The sequence below is a fragment of the Lepidochelys kempii genome, chromosome 9 (assembly GCF_965140285.1).
Source record: "Lepidochelys kempii isolate rLepKem1 chromosome 9, rLepKem1.hap1, whole genome shotgun sequence".
Lineage (NCBI taxonomy): Eukaryota > Metazoa > Chordata > Testudines > Cheloniidae > Lepidochelys > Lepidochelys kempii.
In genome coordinates, this window is record NC_136388.1 from 43,159,972 (window position 1) to 43,174,602 (window position 14,631).

At 42.8% G+C, this 14,631-nt stretch overlaps 1 protein-coding gene across 9 annotated transcripts in view; it reads right to left on the reverse strand.

Moving 5' to 3' along the window:
- Positions 1–3,391: 3,391 nt before the first annotated feature.
- Positions 3,392–14,631, reverse strand: part of ST6GAL1 (ST6 beta-galactoside alpha-2,6-sialyltransferase 1) — a 110,994-nt gene continuing 99,754 nt past the window's right edge. For 8 of the 9 annotated variants that reach the window (XM_073360039.2, XM_073360035.2, XM_073360036.2 and 5 more), the window contains one exon: positions 10,053–12,684. In XM_073360039.2, coding sequence (XP_073216140.1) covers positions 12,443–12,684 — 242 coding nt within the window. In that variant the 3' untranslated portion in view covers positions 10,053–12,442. Of the gene's footprint in view, positions 8,003–10,052; positions 12,685–14,631 lie in introns of those variants that run through there. The other variant, XM_073360043.2, reaches the window with a different exon arrangement.

Genomic DNA, 14,631 nt, shown 5'->3' on the forward strand with positions numbered 1-14,631 from the left:
GTTCAATGAATGAGAACTGCATGGGACAAAAAAAGCTTGAGGGTTTAACTCTTGGATCCGTGTCTGCACTCCTCTATTCTTTCCTCTCATGTCGGCACCATTATCGTAGCCCTGACCTCTCGTGTCAGCGATTGCAATTCCCGTATCTTCCAGCTTTTTAAGAAGCACATTTGTCATACAGCTCCTGTAGTATCATCAATGTCAATCAATTCTAGAAAATGCTCTCTGAGAGTCACCATTGCAGGGACATTTTCACTAGGTTCTGTTGTTGTTACAAAATGCACCATTGAAGTCATTTGTTCAGTATGGCTGATGTCAGATGTGCAGTCCAGAATAACAGAGTAATATCTTGCTGACTTCAGATCTGCCACAATCTTCTGTTTGACTTTTGTTGCCAGTAACTGTATGATCTCATTTTGAATTGTTTTTCCAAGGTAGTGGTGTGTGTACATTTCTTGGGTGAAAACAACAAGGAGTCCGGTGGCACCTTAAAGACTAACAGATTTATTTGGGCATAAGCTTTTGTGGGTAAAAAACCACTTCTTCAGATGCATGGAGTAAAAAGTTCCACCGGCCTCCTTGTTGTTTTTGTGGATACAGACTAACATGGCTACCCTCTGATTTCTTGGGTGGTAACTCTTCTTAGATGCTCCTCGAGTACAGCATCAAACTCAGCCATCAGCTCCACAATTTTAAGGAAGTTTCCAGTGCTTGGCACATACAGCTGATCTGAAGGGCCACGCAGTGCTAGGTTTTGGGTAGCAAGCATTCTCACAATGGCAATGAGCCTTTTCAGAACATTTTGCCAGTAAAGAGACTCTGATGCAATCTTCTCTTGATGCCGATCATCTATGGTGACCTTTAACCTTAGTCTCATCTCAAACTCTCTCCACCTATGGAATGCTCTCTGGTGATTTGCTGCCTTCTCATGGCATGCCCCAGATTTCTAGCCAGATTTTTCCAGACCTTTGTTCCTGTAGAACCCAATGTGGCTGGAACATTAGACTGGAAGAGTTTGCAGCAAAAACAGGATGCAGCATTCTGGGTTTTTGAGTACATAAGCCATGGCCTCTCCACTTTGGCACCATTGGGAATTTCACGTCAGCACTGTGTTGGACGGAAACTTACATTTTCATTGTCTTTGGGGAACACAAAATTTTTCACTTGCTGTGGCCCATGCACTACAAGGAAGTCCCTCAGGCTACTGCTCAAGTGGATCCACAGTCCTGGATAATCTAGACTTAAGGAACTAAACTCAGCAGCAGCTGTTTCTTGCGCCTTCACCACACTCTTCCCTGATCTACACTTTTCTTCAGGAATGTGTATGGTTACATCCATTTGAGATGGAGATATGGATGCTGCAGTAGCTGCCAGGTCACCTGCACTCTGACTAACTGGAAGATAAGGCATCTCCTCACCACTCACATCCTCATTGGGGCCGGAAGGCTCACCGTGAACATTTGAGTCTATGTATCTTAGGAGAGCTCCTTCCTGCTTAGATAGAAAAGCTTCCTTTGCTTTCTTTCTTTTTCTGAATGCTGCCCCAGAGGGGCGTTTTCTTCTTTCCCTCATGACTGCTGTTCTGTGCCAGCTATAGTGGCTCTCAACACTCAGTTGAAGGGGACAAATAAGCAGGCTGGTAGCTGGGCCTGAGTGAGGGAAGATATCAGTGTCTTAAAGGCCTAACTGGCTCCTACTACTTCAGTTGACTGCCTGTTCCCCTCAAGTGGGTTCAGGGAAGCAGCAGGAAACAGGAAGCTCCCTGAGAAGCTGGTGTTAATCACTCCAGGCTCCTGGGGGTGCTAGAGAGGTACATAAGAGGCTCCTCCTCCTCTCTCTCCCTGCAGCTCCTGCTGCTTTCTGTTATTCCCTCTCACCTTTTCTCCTGCCTTCCTGTTGTCTCTTGTGCCCTCCTTCCTCCAGCACAGCACTCCACCATCTCTGTGCATCTAGAGCAGAGAGAATACATATGCACCAGCAGCAGACACAATTTTCTACACCCAGGGTCCTAGTGGCTACCCCCACCCAGTCTGGCACCTTAGGGACCGGTGCTGTTCAACATCTTCATAAATTATCTGGAAAAGAGGGTGAACATTGAGGTGGAAAAATTTGCAGATTATACTGAATTATTCAAGATAGTTAAGTCCAATGCTGACTGCGAAGAGTTACAAAGGGATTTCACTTAAACTGGGTGACAAATGGCAGGTGAAAGAGCAACAAATGGCAGATGAAATTCAACGTTGATAAGTGCGAAGTAATGCACATTGGAAAACATCATCCCAACTATACATTCAAAATGATGGGGTCTAAATTAGCTGTTCAAGAAAGAGATCGTGGAAATACCATGTCTCGTTCTTTGAAAACATATGCTCAATGTGCAGCGGCAGTCAACATTGCTAACGGCATGTTCGGTATTATTGGGAAAGTGACAGATAATAAAACAGAAAATATAATGCCACTATAATAATCCATCCATGGATTACTTACATCTTGAATACTGCATGCAGTTCTGGTTGTCTGATCTCAAAGAAGGATATATTTGTTTTGGGAAAGGTACAGAGGAGGACCAAAGAAATTATGAGAGGTATGAAACAGCTTCCATGCAAGGAGAGATTAAAAAGACTGGAACTGTTCAGTTTTGAAAAGAGGTGATTAAGGGTGATATGATAGAGGTCTATAAAATCATGACTGGTGTGGAAAAAGTGAATAGTGAAGTGTTATTTACCCTTTCATATAATACAAGAACTCGGAGTCACTTGATTAAATTAATAGGCAGCAGGTTTAAAACAAACAAAATGAAGTATTTCTTCACACAATGCACAGTCAACCTGTAGAACTCCTTGCCAGAGGTTGTTGTGAAGGCCAGAAGTATAACTGGGTTCAAAAAAGAATTAGATAAGTTCATGGAGGATAAGTCCATCAATAGCTATTAGCCAAGATGGTCAGGGATGCAACCCCATGCCCCAATTGTCCCTAAACCTGGAATTGCTGGAAGCTGCGAGTGGACAACAGTGGATAGATCACTTGATATTGCCCTGTTCTGTTCAGACCCTCTGAAGCAGCTGGCACTGGTCACTGTTAGAGACAGGATACTGAGCAAGATGGACCACTGGTCTGACCCAGTATGGCTATTCTTACGTTCTTATGTCTTTTAAAGTCTCTGAAAAATTATTGGTTTCAGAGTAGCAGCCGTGTTAGTCTGTATTCGCAAAAAGAAAAGGAGTACTTGTGGCACCTTAGAGACTAACCAATTTATTTGAGCATGAGCTTTCGTGAGCTACAGCTCACTTCATCGGATGCATCCTGAAGTGAGCTGTAGCTCACGAAAGCTTATGCTAAAATAAATTGGTTAGTCTCTAAGGTGCCACAAGTACTCCTTTTCTTTTTGAAAAATTATTAATTCTCTGTCAGAAGAACCCTCCCTTCTAATCAGTGGCATGCTGTCTGGAGTGGGTCAAGAGCACAAGTGTCAACTTCAGGGCAGACTGTCAAAGAGCAGAGCACAAACCCCAAATTTGTTGTATGTTCTATAATTAGATTTCACCAACCAAGTAACAAGTGTGAAAGACACTGCCTGTAGCCAATTCTGTAGTAAACTAAGTAAAGATTTATTAACTAGAAAAAAGAAATGAGAGTTATTTACAAAGTTAAAGCAGGTAACATACACAGGCAAATGAGTTGCAGTCTTAGGTTCCAAAAGGTAATAAAAACTTCTATAATAAGCAAACTTTATATGTCCTTTAGGGCTAACTCAAGCTAAACAGCTGGGGGCCTTTTGCTTATGCTAAGTGATTCTTGCCCCTTTAGAGTCCAAGCAGCAAAAAGAAACAAGTTTCTCCTTGTCAGAGATTTTTATCCCCTTCTCCCCAGAGTCCAAGCTGACGGGATGAGGAATGCAATTAACAAAGTCTTTGTTCTTTGATGTATTATGGCTCATTTGGTTTCAAAGACCTTCATGTTGGGCAGGACTTAACATCTTCCGTAGGAAGCCAGCATTTGCATTAGTGTAACTCCTTTTTGAGGAGTTACACATTTATGGAGGTTTACAATGCAAACATTTGCTATTACCTTATAACACGAGGTACAGATAAGCAAGACCAATACCTGCAGCATCCTAGAAGCTATTCATAAAGTGTACACACCAAACACATCCTTACAACTCTAATATTTATTTTAACAACACCAATACACAGGTGAGCCAGACTGGTTTCCAGCTATGCATTAGTCAGGGTTCAGTGAGGCCTGGGGCCTTAGCATGAGCTGGCAGCCGGTCTGCCAGCATCACAATCAGATTTAACAAAATTTATAACAAACCCCACAGGGTCAGAAAGCAGCTCGATCCTATTTATCTGAACTAGATGGAACTTTTTATCTGAGCCAGAGCCTGTTTTCTGTTCCATCACTCCTGCATCTTACCATATTGCTAATGTATAACACTATCATAAAGGGGTGGAGGATCAAAAAGATGGTAGATCTTGAACTTGAAATGCTATACTAATCAAGTTACCACAAGAACAATAACACTGTATAATACATTTCTGTACCTTCATGTCCTCTACCTTTTCAATCCTGCACCTGGAAATAGGTTAACTGCTTTACTCTATTGTCCATTCTCAACATCATCTCTTCTTCCTGCCACCACTTATGCATGGAACAGCTTTCCACTCTGTGTGCCAAACACCTTGTCTTCAAAACCCACTTCTTCTGGGACTTCTTCCTATGTTTATTCCCTTGCAAATCTAGTCCCCAGACCCCTGAACTCTTGGCTCATCTAATGTGTCTGTAAGCTCCTCAGAACAGGGATCTTGTTTCGACTTCATGCTTTTTGTAAGGCATTGGGCATATCTACGGTGTAACAAAAATAGCTCTTTATACAGTATACAGAGCAATGCTTGATGCTGGCAGTTCCCAAGGAGCTGAGTAGTATCCATTTTTTCCAGATGATGATATTTAAAATGGGCCAGATCCTTAACCAGAATAAATCAGCATTTTCTGCATCAGTAGAGGTACACCAGCTTACACCAGTTGAGGCTATGGGCCCTGTGTCTTTACACATTCTGCTCTTAAAGAATAATTTTCTTACTTTCAACCCTGTGCTGATTTTTAGACCGCTAGCCTTCTGGGCCAAGGTCTGTCTTGATATTTTTTTAGTAGCATGTTACTACTGTTTAAGCAATATAAGCCAAGAGCAGAATTTGGCTTGTGCTAGAAGCTACTAAACATCCACCAAGTTACTTGCAGTATAATGCACAGTAATTCTGAGATGTTGAGTTTTTCCTTTTTCAAGTTGAGTGCTGTAGCCAGGGTGGAGCACCAGATCCTCAGCTGGTCTATGGCAGCATAGCACACCACTGAAACGTTCACTTCAGTGAAGACATGCAGATTGATACCTGGTGAAGTTCTGGCCTAGAGTTCTAAAAGCCTCTTGGGAGGGCATCTTAAAATGACACACAGATCCAACCAGGAGTGCTTCAAATGCTGGTCAGCAGTGCTGTAGGGTGTAATGTGACAAGGGGCCCAAAGAAAAGAGACAACAGCAGAAATGATGAATACTTCTGTAGAGCTTGATGGTTAGTTACAAAATTGTATCACTAATTTCCATACAGATGGGTTTCTATACAGTGAAGATACAGTAAATCAAGACTTACTGTGCCTGACTCTCCAAATCAGAATAATTTTAGCATTTTACACCCTCTGCACAGGTATAAATGGCCTGAGTCTTTTGGTCTGCACCTTGTGTCATCACTCATACCAGTGTAAAGTGGCTGAAAAGGTTTCCAAAGCAGATGATAGTGTTACACCCACTTCACACAGGTGTAAATGACTTTACAAGATGCAGAGCAGGGGAGAATCAGACCCAAGGCATATGGCAGGGGAAATGACCCCTACTGGCTAGTGAGTTTGTCTTTATACTACAGATAACTCTGTCTAAACATGTAGGGCTTCCCTTTTTTTGCTTCTCAAATAGCGTGCTCTGTCTCTCTGCAGTGAGCAGCATCACAAGCCTCTTTAAATCATCACTGTTTGTTATCTGAAACAAACATACTCCCATTTTTAGGGCAAAGCCAGTGAAATATCTGTGTTGGGATATCATTTATCAATCATAGGGCATGACTTCAAACCTGAGGTCACGCATTCCTGATTTCAAGTGGGAATGAATGCATCAGGTTTCCAAGTTCTGGAAGAATGAAACCATGTAGTGCCGGAGAATACAAGTACGTAATAGTTAGCCTAAAACCAGCAGCATTAATATAACATGAAACATTACCTCGGTATTTTAAAAGAGCTTCACACTTTCATGTGGATGAAATTAAAAAGATCAGTGATCGCACAGATCTAATGACATTCCAAGGCATCATCTAGCACTTCCTGTGTTAGGTGCCATTCTATATGCACGGATCTGTGAAAAACATCAAATTCTCTGTAAATTGACACAGGTCCTCTGACTATAGCTGCGTCACAGCTGGTGATCAAAAGTCCTGTCCTAACCACTGCTCAGAAACAAACCAATATGGCTTTCAGCTGAATGGAAAAAGCTTTCAGAGTGGATTATTATAATAGTTTATATACTGAAAGTTCAGGCACCTCATTGACTGCAATTCACTGAGTTCACAGGCTGCAATTCTCACTAAGGCCAGTGAGGTTTTTTTTAGATCCACACACACAGTCTGTAAACTCAAATCAGTTAACTTCGTTACCCACTGAACAATTCCTTGCTGAACTTTTAGAGTGAACATTGTAATTAGTGGGTGGTGATTGGTCCTGAAAATTAATAATCCACAGTAAGGAAATTCAATGTTACTCTGCTCAGTAGCATGCTAATGCTACCTTTTTCCCCCCAATACCAGTTCTTTCTAAATCACTTATGGTTCATGAAGGAAACGCAACTGTAGTTTCTTTACCACTCTATCCACCCTATCTAGGCAACTGTAGCACTCACTACATCTTCACTGACCTCTGAAGTAAGTACTGCTTTAGTTTAAGGATTCAATGCATCTAAAACTGGGGTTTGTACGAAATCCTAATGGAAAGTCACCCCACACTCCGGACATCTAAAACAAGATTTTTTTTTGTAATAGAGTTTGTATTTTTGCTTACTTACTAAATATGGGGATGATCTCTTATTACGATGTACTGGCATGAACACTGGATTGGCAGCACTAGCTTGTGCAGGGAATAGCAATCTCACAACTTTAATGGATGCGTCAATTCTTTTAACGAATCCAGTCTTATGAAGGGTTAATCTTTCTCCAGTTGCAGGCTTTCTAGTTTTAGAATTATAGGTCATTTCAACTACTTTTTTAATCCACAGAGAGATAGGCTCTCAAAATTGCTAGTAGAGACTAATTCACATAATGCAATTGCATACCCATCCAGCTGCTCTTCAGGGGATTTTGCGCCCACAGAAATAATAGTATCTAAGAACGCTATTTGCTGGCTGGCTGAAGTGCTTGTCATGTGCAAGCATTGCTTTATTAAAGTCTGTAATAATAGGTGGAGCATCTAATATGGCAGCTAAGTGTCATTTAGGTGCTGACCAGTGCAGTGGAAGAGTTTCACCAGGAAAGTTTTCACTTGCAAGTAATCCATGAAGCGTAATATCTGCTATGGCCATGGAACAGTTGCATCTTCAGGGAGAGGCAGAGGAAATAAAGGAGCTGGTATCTGAGACACTTTTCAGTAGAAAGACTCAGAAGTGGGCTAGATAAAAGCAGCTTAGATCTAATTACTAGGCTGCCCCTCTCAGGCTTCTACTTGGACAGAGATACAGTGGTGGAGCATGTGGAAAAATCCGGTTGGCTTCCATCTCCACTGAAGCTTTTATGGGATTCCTCCTGAAGATTGTGAAGTCTCTTTCATAGTACTGGATGATTCAGATAGCTATTACCTTTGACACAGCTCTCTTTTTGCTTCGCCAAGGGATGAGTTGTTTTACATTCTGGTTTTGACTGAGACGACGGTAATCGCTGAGCAACGAAGGTTTATGGATCCTGCAAAGAACCTGTTAGTAAGACAGATTTGGCTCTTACTGATACACAACTTAAAAGACACTTGGAATTTATAGGTTTCAGAGTAACAGCCGTGTTAGTCTGTATTCGCAAAAAGAAAAGGAGTACTTGTGGCACCTTAGAGTGCATACAGTGGATGCATCTGACGAAGTGAGCTGTAGCTCACGAAAGCTCATGCTCAAATAAATTTGTTCGTCTCTAAGGTGCCACAAGTACTCCTTTTCTTTTTGGAATTTATACTAGATTTGAATGTAGGTACCCGGAGATGATTGTGAGGGGCCCTAACACTGTGCTACTCAACCACTTTGTTTAATTCACGCAAAGTCTGTATTTCCAAAATTCAAATGCAGCTGATTCTGCAAACCTTCACTCAGGTGAGATGACCTTATGGGGCTGGCTCCTGCTTTCACTGAATCAGCGGCAAAATGATTGATTTTGTGGGATGAAGGTCAGTTGGCAGGAAGTAAGGGCACTGTATGGATTGTCATAGACGAAGGGCCTAATTTTGCCTCTGTCATGCTCAGTACTACTTTGCTTACCAGATGGTCCCCTCCCAGGCTGCATTAGGACGATCCCCTCCAGAACCCACTTGCTACCTCACTGGAGACATTCACCAGCAGCCTTTTCCCCAAGAACCAAGGCAGGTCCTATTCCTGTCAGGATGTTCCTTTCTCTCTAAAGGCCCACAACACATCTAGCCTCTATCGTGTTCTACCCCTTACTTCTTATATCCAGCTTTCCCTTTCCCAGCAGGCCTTGCTCTTCATCTACAATTCCCATAAGAACTGGGAATCACATCTCTCAGAATTCCCTTGCTATGCTGGGCTGGCTCCAGGCTTGAGTTTACAGAGACAGCACACCCTGTTTCAAATAGTTATATATGACAAATAAGGGTCTAATTCTGCCTCCCTCATTCATGGAGGAGTATTTTAGCACACAGCTAGTCCCACCGACTTCAGTGGGGCTGCTTGCTTAGTGACATACCTCTAAACATGAGTAACAGAGGCAGAATTAAGCTCTGAAATAGCATGAGGAGGCTAGATTGCGTCTGGTCACCTGTAAATGTTCTACTGCCCCACAAGAAACACAGAGGATGGGATGGGAATCCCCAGGACCTGGCCTGTGGTTCTGCTCAAACCTGGGGAAAAGGAGGTGTAAGGAGCTTTCCCCATTTATTTGGCCTGTAAATACCAGACAGAATTTCAGTCTGTGTTCAGGGAGCTGCCTCCCTGCTCCCACTCAAAGTCAGCAAGGAGGAAGATGGGCTGGGGCTCTACCTTGCTCACCCAACATCCACAGAGCCAGCCAGTCACATGTAAGAAAGTGAGCTGCATCTAGTAATGGAGTGTAGTTTTGTGGACACTACCCGTGCACCTCTCAGAGCTCCAGCAGACTTTCTACTAGACAGACAGGGATGTCAGCAAGAAAGATGGGAGTGGAATGGAGTTATCTGAAAGATTAATTCAAGCAGATTCTGAAATAAGAACTTCAGCAGCAATGGAATTGGTAAACATTTGGCCATATTTTTTTTTAAAAAAAAGCCACCATGTTACAGGTACTCCCTTTCATACAAGGTCCAGTTTGAGACTGGAGTGCAAAGGCAGTGTAATGATCAGTGCAGGCAGCACCTCCACCAACAGGTGGTGCTGTATCTTTACCTTAGTGGTGTTGTCTTGTTTTGATACTATGTTGTCATCTTGGTTGGGGTGGAGGTGGTGCTAGGAGAAAATTGAATTCTGTCTCTGTGTGCTGAAGTTGTTACATAGTGTCCCAAAAAATCCTTGTTGACCTGGAGTTGTCAGCAAATATCGTGTAATAACCGTTATTCAAATTCTTTCTCCTATTCACTGAAGATGCAACTTGGCAAGCTGAACTGTCACACTATTTGCAGCATCCCAATACATCCTTTGATTTCTACAGTGAGTAATACAGTAGAGTGGTGAGGGAATGTTTGCTATGTCTCTTCTGAATTATTCCTTCTCTCAAACTTTTGCAAAGCCATACATGGAAGGTAGGAAAAGGAGGGGGAGAAATTACACAACGTTTAATATCCTGATGTTAGTTTAATTTAAAAATGACACAGAGACCATCTCTTTAAAAAAAAAAGACACTATTACAAATTGTACATCTTCTTTGGATCCTTCAGTATTATTTCAAACTATTTTAAAAGATCAGTGTTCAGAACATTTTTTAAAATGCTGAGTTTTGTACTTCCACATAAAATTTAAAATACCGCTACAGAATTAATTCAAACAGCTTGATAGTTTCATTCTGTACAACAATGGAAATTGGTAATGAGTCACAGATCGGAACTCACTATTATCCCGACACAGCCTTTGCAGAGCTGTACACACATTTAAAAAAACATTCTTTAAATGTTGGACCAGATTCTGATTTCATATACACTGGTGTAAACCCACTGTAGTCCCTTTAGATTTACACTGGTTTATGGAGATCAGAATCTGAGCCAATGTCTTCAAAAGGTTTTATTAAAAACAACAGGAATTCTCATTTTACAAGTACCATGATGCAAATTTTCTCACTGGTACCTTATTCGGTTAAGCCCTGATCTCACAACTGGATCTGCACAGAGTCCCGCTAAAGTCAACTGGTCTCCACATGGAATGCAAGGGTTCCTCTGTAGATCCAGATCAGTGGTGGCCAAGCTCTCCCATGAATCCAGTGGGTCATACAATACAAGTTTAACAGAAGGCAGAATTTAACCCAGTGGGTTCTTCACAATGGAGACAAAGTCTGTTGCTGTGCAACTGTTTTCCTACCACAGGGATGCATATTATGGACAGCAAAATTAGCATCTATTTTCTGCAACTAAAACCATTAAAACCCATACCATTCAAAAACAGATATATGACATTACCGACTGAAAGTTAAATAATATCGACTTTGTCATATATGTAGGTAGGATCAGCAAACATCATATTAACTGTTGAGCATTTGTACTTCCTATCAGGTGTTCCAGCACTGGCACAATGCCACGGACCTGAGTAGGGTTACACCAGTGTACACAACAGAAGAGTCTGACCCGGTGGCTTCAGCTTGGAAGCGAAGATCCTATGAATCAGAATCATGAGAAAAGGGGTAGTGGATCTGGAATAGGTGAACAGAGGGAAGGGAGACAACCGAGGTGACCCCTCTGCACAGACGAAAGAAGAACTATGATTGGGGGAAATCTAAACAACTACTCCTTTCATGAGCTCTGGGGACAAAAATCACATCAATGGGGCAGGAAGGAGTCAAAGCTCTGCCCCCCTCCCTTTTGGACTGGCTTGAAGAGCAGAGTGCAGCTCCCCATTCCTAGCTGCTATTTCAAGAGCTAGTGTAATGTGCTCATTCTCTGCACACTTGGAAAGGGTGTATCTCTGTGTGTGTGTGGGGGGGGGGGGTATCTGTGTGTGTGTGTGTGTGAGAGAGAGAGAGAGAGACTGACTGACTATCTAAATGTCAGGAATATCTAACAAAGGTCAACTTGGATAGCTGATGAAACCTAGAAGGGGAGAACTGGTTTGCACCTGGCTAGAAGCCCCAAGGCTTATTTAGTTGCCTGTGACTATATGGTATTATTGTCCTAAATTACTAATGGGGAGACTTTCACAGGGCACAAATGGCAATTAGGCACCAACCCTCATTACAATTGCAAACTGCCATTTATGCCTTTCAAAAGTCTTCCCCAAAATGATTTGGAATTAAAATATCCTGTGTCCCCAAGAGGATGCTACATTGAACAAACAGTGCTGAGTGATCATCAGACATTTAAATTCAATTTAGTAATTCACTGAACATCATAACTTTTAAAAAGGTAAAAATTCCAAAACAAATCAACACTGAACACTTCCTCTTTGATTGGACACAATCACCATCACAATTCCAGGATATAAAGGACTGTTTCTCAAGGTTGGTAGGACGATAATGCAAGTCATAGATTTTAACTTGTTGAACTACTGCCTATCTTAGCAGGCAAACTTGACAGTGGGTCCATAATCGTAGGCCTGTCTTTAAGGAATCAAGAACCATGGGATTATTTTTAGCCACTCTTTATTAAAAGGGGCCAAATTTTCTGCTGTTCACGGAGTTCAGCGGAGTGACACCAGCAGTACGTTGGTTTAACTGCACAGAAGAAAACTCAGGTGGCCAACTGCAGCTGAAGGATACTCAGCCCCTCAGACGATCAGACCTACTAATCTGATTGGAGGTTCACACAGCAGATATTGGATAATTGTGGTGGAGGATGTGTAATGCTTTCTGCTATTGTACAGATCGGAGAAGTTGCATCACAGGAATCCTTAATGTAAGGGGTGCGTCATGGAAGAACTGCCAAGGCACATCAATGTTTAGGCCTAAAAATCTCAACAATATCCTTCTAAAAGTGCTTTGAAAATCAACAGAAGTATCTATGCACAGTAGAAGTTGAGTTGCTAACAGTGCATGTTTCTGAAGCCGGGCAAAGTCACTTTCCCATGAGTGTAAATTAACTCATTTTGGCCTTGGTTAACACGCTTCACCAAGTTTTTCTCAAACAGCAGTGGATGGTAAGCACCCATGGTGCAGGCGCGGTCATGGTATTTCTGGTAATAGTGGCAGATGTCTGTCTGTCGTTTGGAAGGGAGGAATTCATAAATATTCACTTCATCACAGAGGGTCATCATGATCACAATGCCTGGCAGGGGGAGAGCAAGAACCAGTTAGTCAACCTGGCAAAAAGGTTATGAAACCAACCATCTTCTTGCTTAAATGTGAGACATGAGGTTTATGCGAAATATCCCCTTCTGTCTCCCAAGATGGGAGGCGGTGGGGTTTCCCTGCAAGAAGTGGTCTTCTTAAAGTTCAGACCACAGGAGAAGGAGAAAAGGCTGTGATTGGAGGAGGCTACTTTCTGAAGCTCCTTGAAGTCTGCACAATTGTTGAGCCACTTGCTCATTCACACACAAATTGGTTACACCTCCAAAATCACAGATGCTGTGACTGGCAGCTGCATCCTGTCAGACACGGCACAGTCTGCCCCATTAAAGCCTCATGGAGATACTGTGTGACAGCAATATGCCATGAGTTATGAGATCAGCATTAAAAAATGCTATTTCTTCTTGATAGCTGGGGGAAAACTTGCCGAGTAGCCAAGCATGCACTATATCAGTGGTTCTCAAACTGTGGGTCAGGACCCCAAAGCGGGTCGCAAACCTGTTTTAATGGGATCACTAGGGCTGGTTTAGACTTGCTGGGGTCCGGGGCTGAAGCTTGAGCCCAACCACCTGTGGCTGAAGCCAAAGCCTCAGGGTTTCAGCTTCGGCCATCGGTGGCGGGGCTCAGTTTACAGGCCCCCCGCCCAGGGCAGCGGGGCTGGGGCTTTGGTCCCCTCACCTAGGGCAGTGGGACTGGGGCAGGCTCAGGCTTCAGTCCTCACTACTATTTAAGTTGGCAACACTGGCCAGTCTCAAGTCTAGGGGAGGGTTTTGTGTTGTGGGGGAGGAGTGCAACACCTCACCTAATGAATGCACAGCCAGTAAAAATCACAAATCTAGAGAGGGCTTGTTTTGCAGTTCAACACCACTGCACAGTATGCTACTCTTCAAGCTCAAAGCAATTTCCCTAGATGGAGCAGTGTTGCCCTCATGTGTCTTATGTGAAGTATACAAGCAATTCTAGAGTGCAGTTAATAATGATGATCAGCCAGATTCCGTGGTATGTTCTGTGCAAAGCAACTGTTAAAGGGGGAACAATTAATCTGGGTTTACAGGCTGCTTTCACCTTGCTAAAGCAGCACAAAGCACCCAGGGCATACCAGAGAATCTGGATCAATATTTATTTTCTAGCATCCCACTGAATTATGCCGAGTTTCAGATCTGAATGTATTTTGTGACATCTGGAAGGACGACTAGGGAATCTACTAATGCTGCACAACAAATTCTTTTTAATTTTGTGACTACTTTGCCAAATTGTAGTCCCCATTTTTAAAAAAATATTTTGATCAGACTTTACCATAAGTAACTATTTCCACTTACATGGGGCTTTCCAAAGGTTCCCAGAGCATACTGAACAATTTAAGCGTCACATCATCACTGGGATACACAATGTAGTTGTAGCTGTGTTGGTCACAGGATATTAGAGAAACAAGGTGGGAGAGGTAAGCAGAGGCTACTTACTGCAACTGGAGGTTCTTTGAGATGCGTGGTCCCTATCTGTATTCCACACATGGGTACGCATGCACACCACGTGCCTGAGTCCAGAAATTCTTCAAAGCAGTCTCCATTGACCCACACATGCGCAGTAACTCTCCTCATGCTCCTGACTGAGACTATAAGAGGCAGTGTGGGTTGACGCCATTCCAGTTCCTCTTCTTACTGCAATCCAACTAGATCCAAAGCAGAGGGGATAGAAGGTGGCTAGTGGAATACAGATAGGGACCACACATCTCAAGGAACCTCCAATTACAGCCAGTAATCTTCATTTCTTCTTCAAGTGCTGGTCCCTATGTGTATTCCATACCTGGGGGACTCTCAAACAGCACATTCAGACCGGAAGATGGTGTGAGGAAACTGGCAGCAGAGAGGTTTGTAGTACTGCTGTTCCTATAGCTGCATCCACCATTGCTGCTCGAGTTAGAGCATAG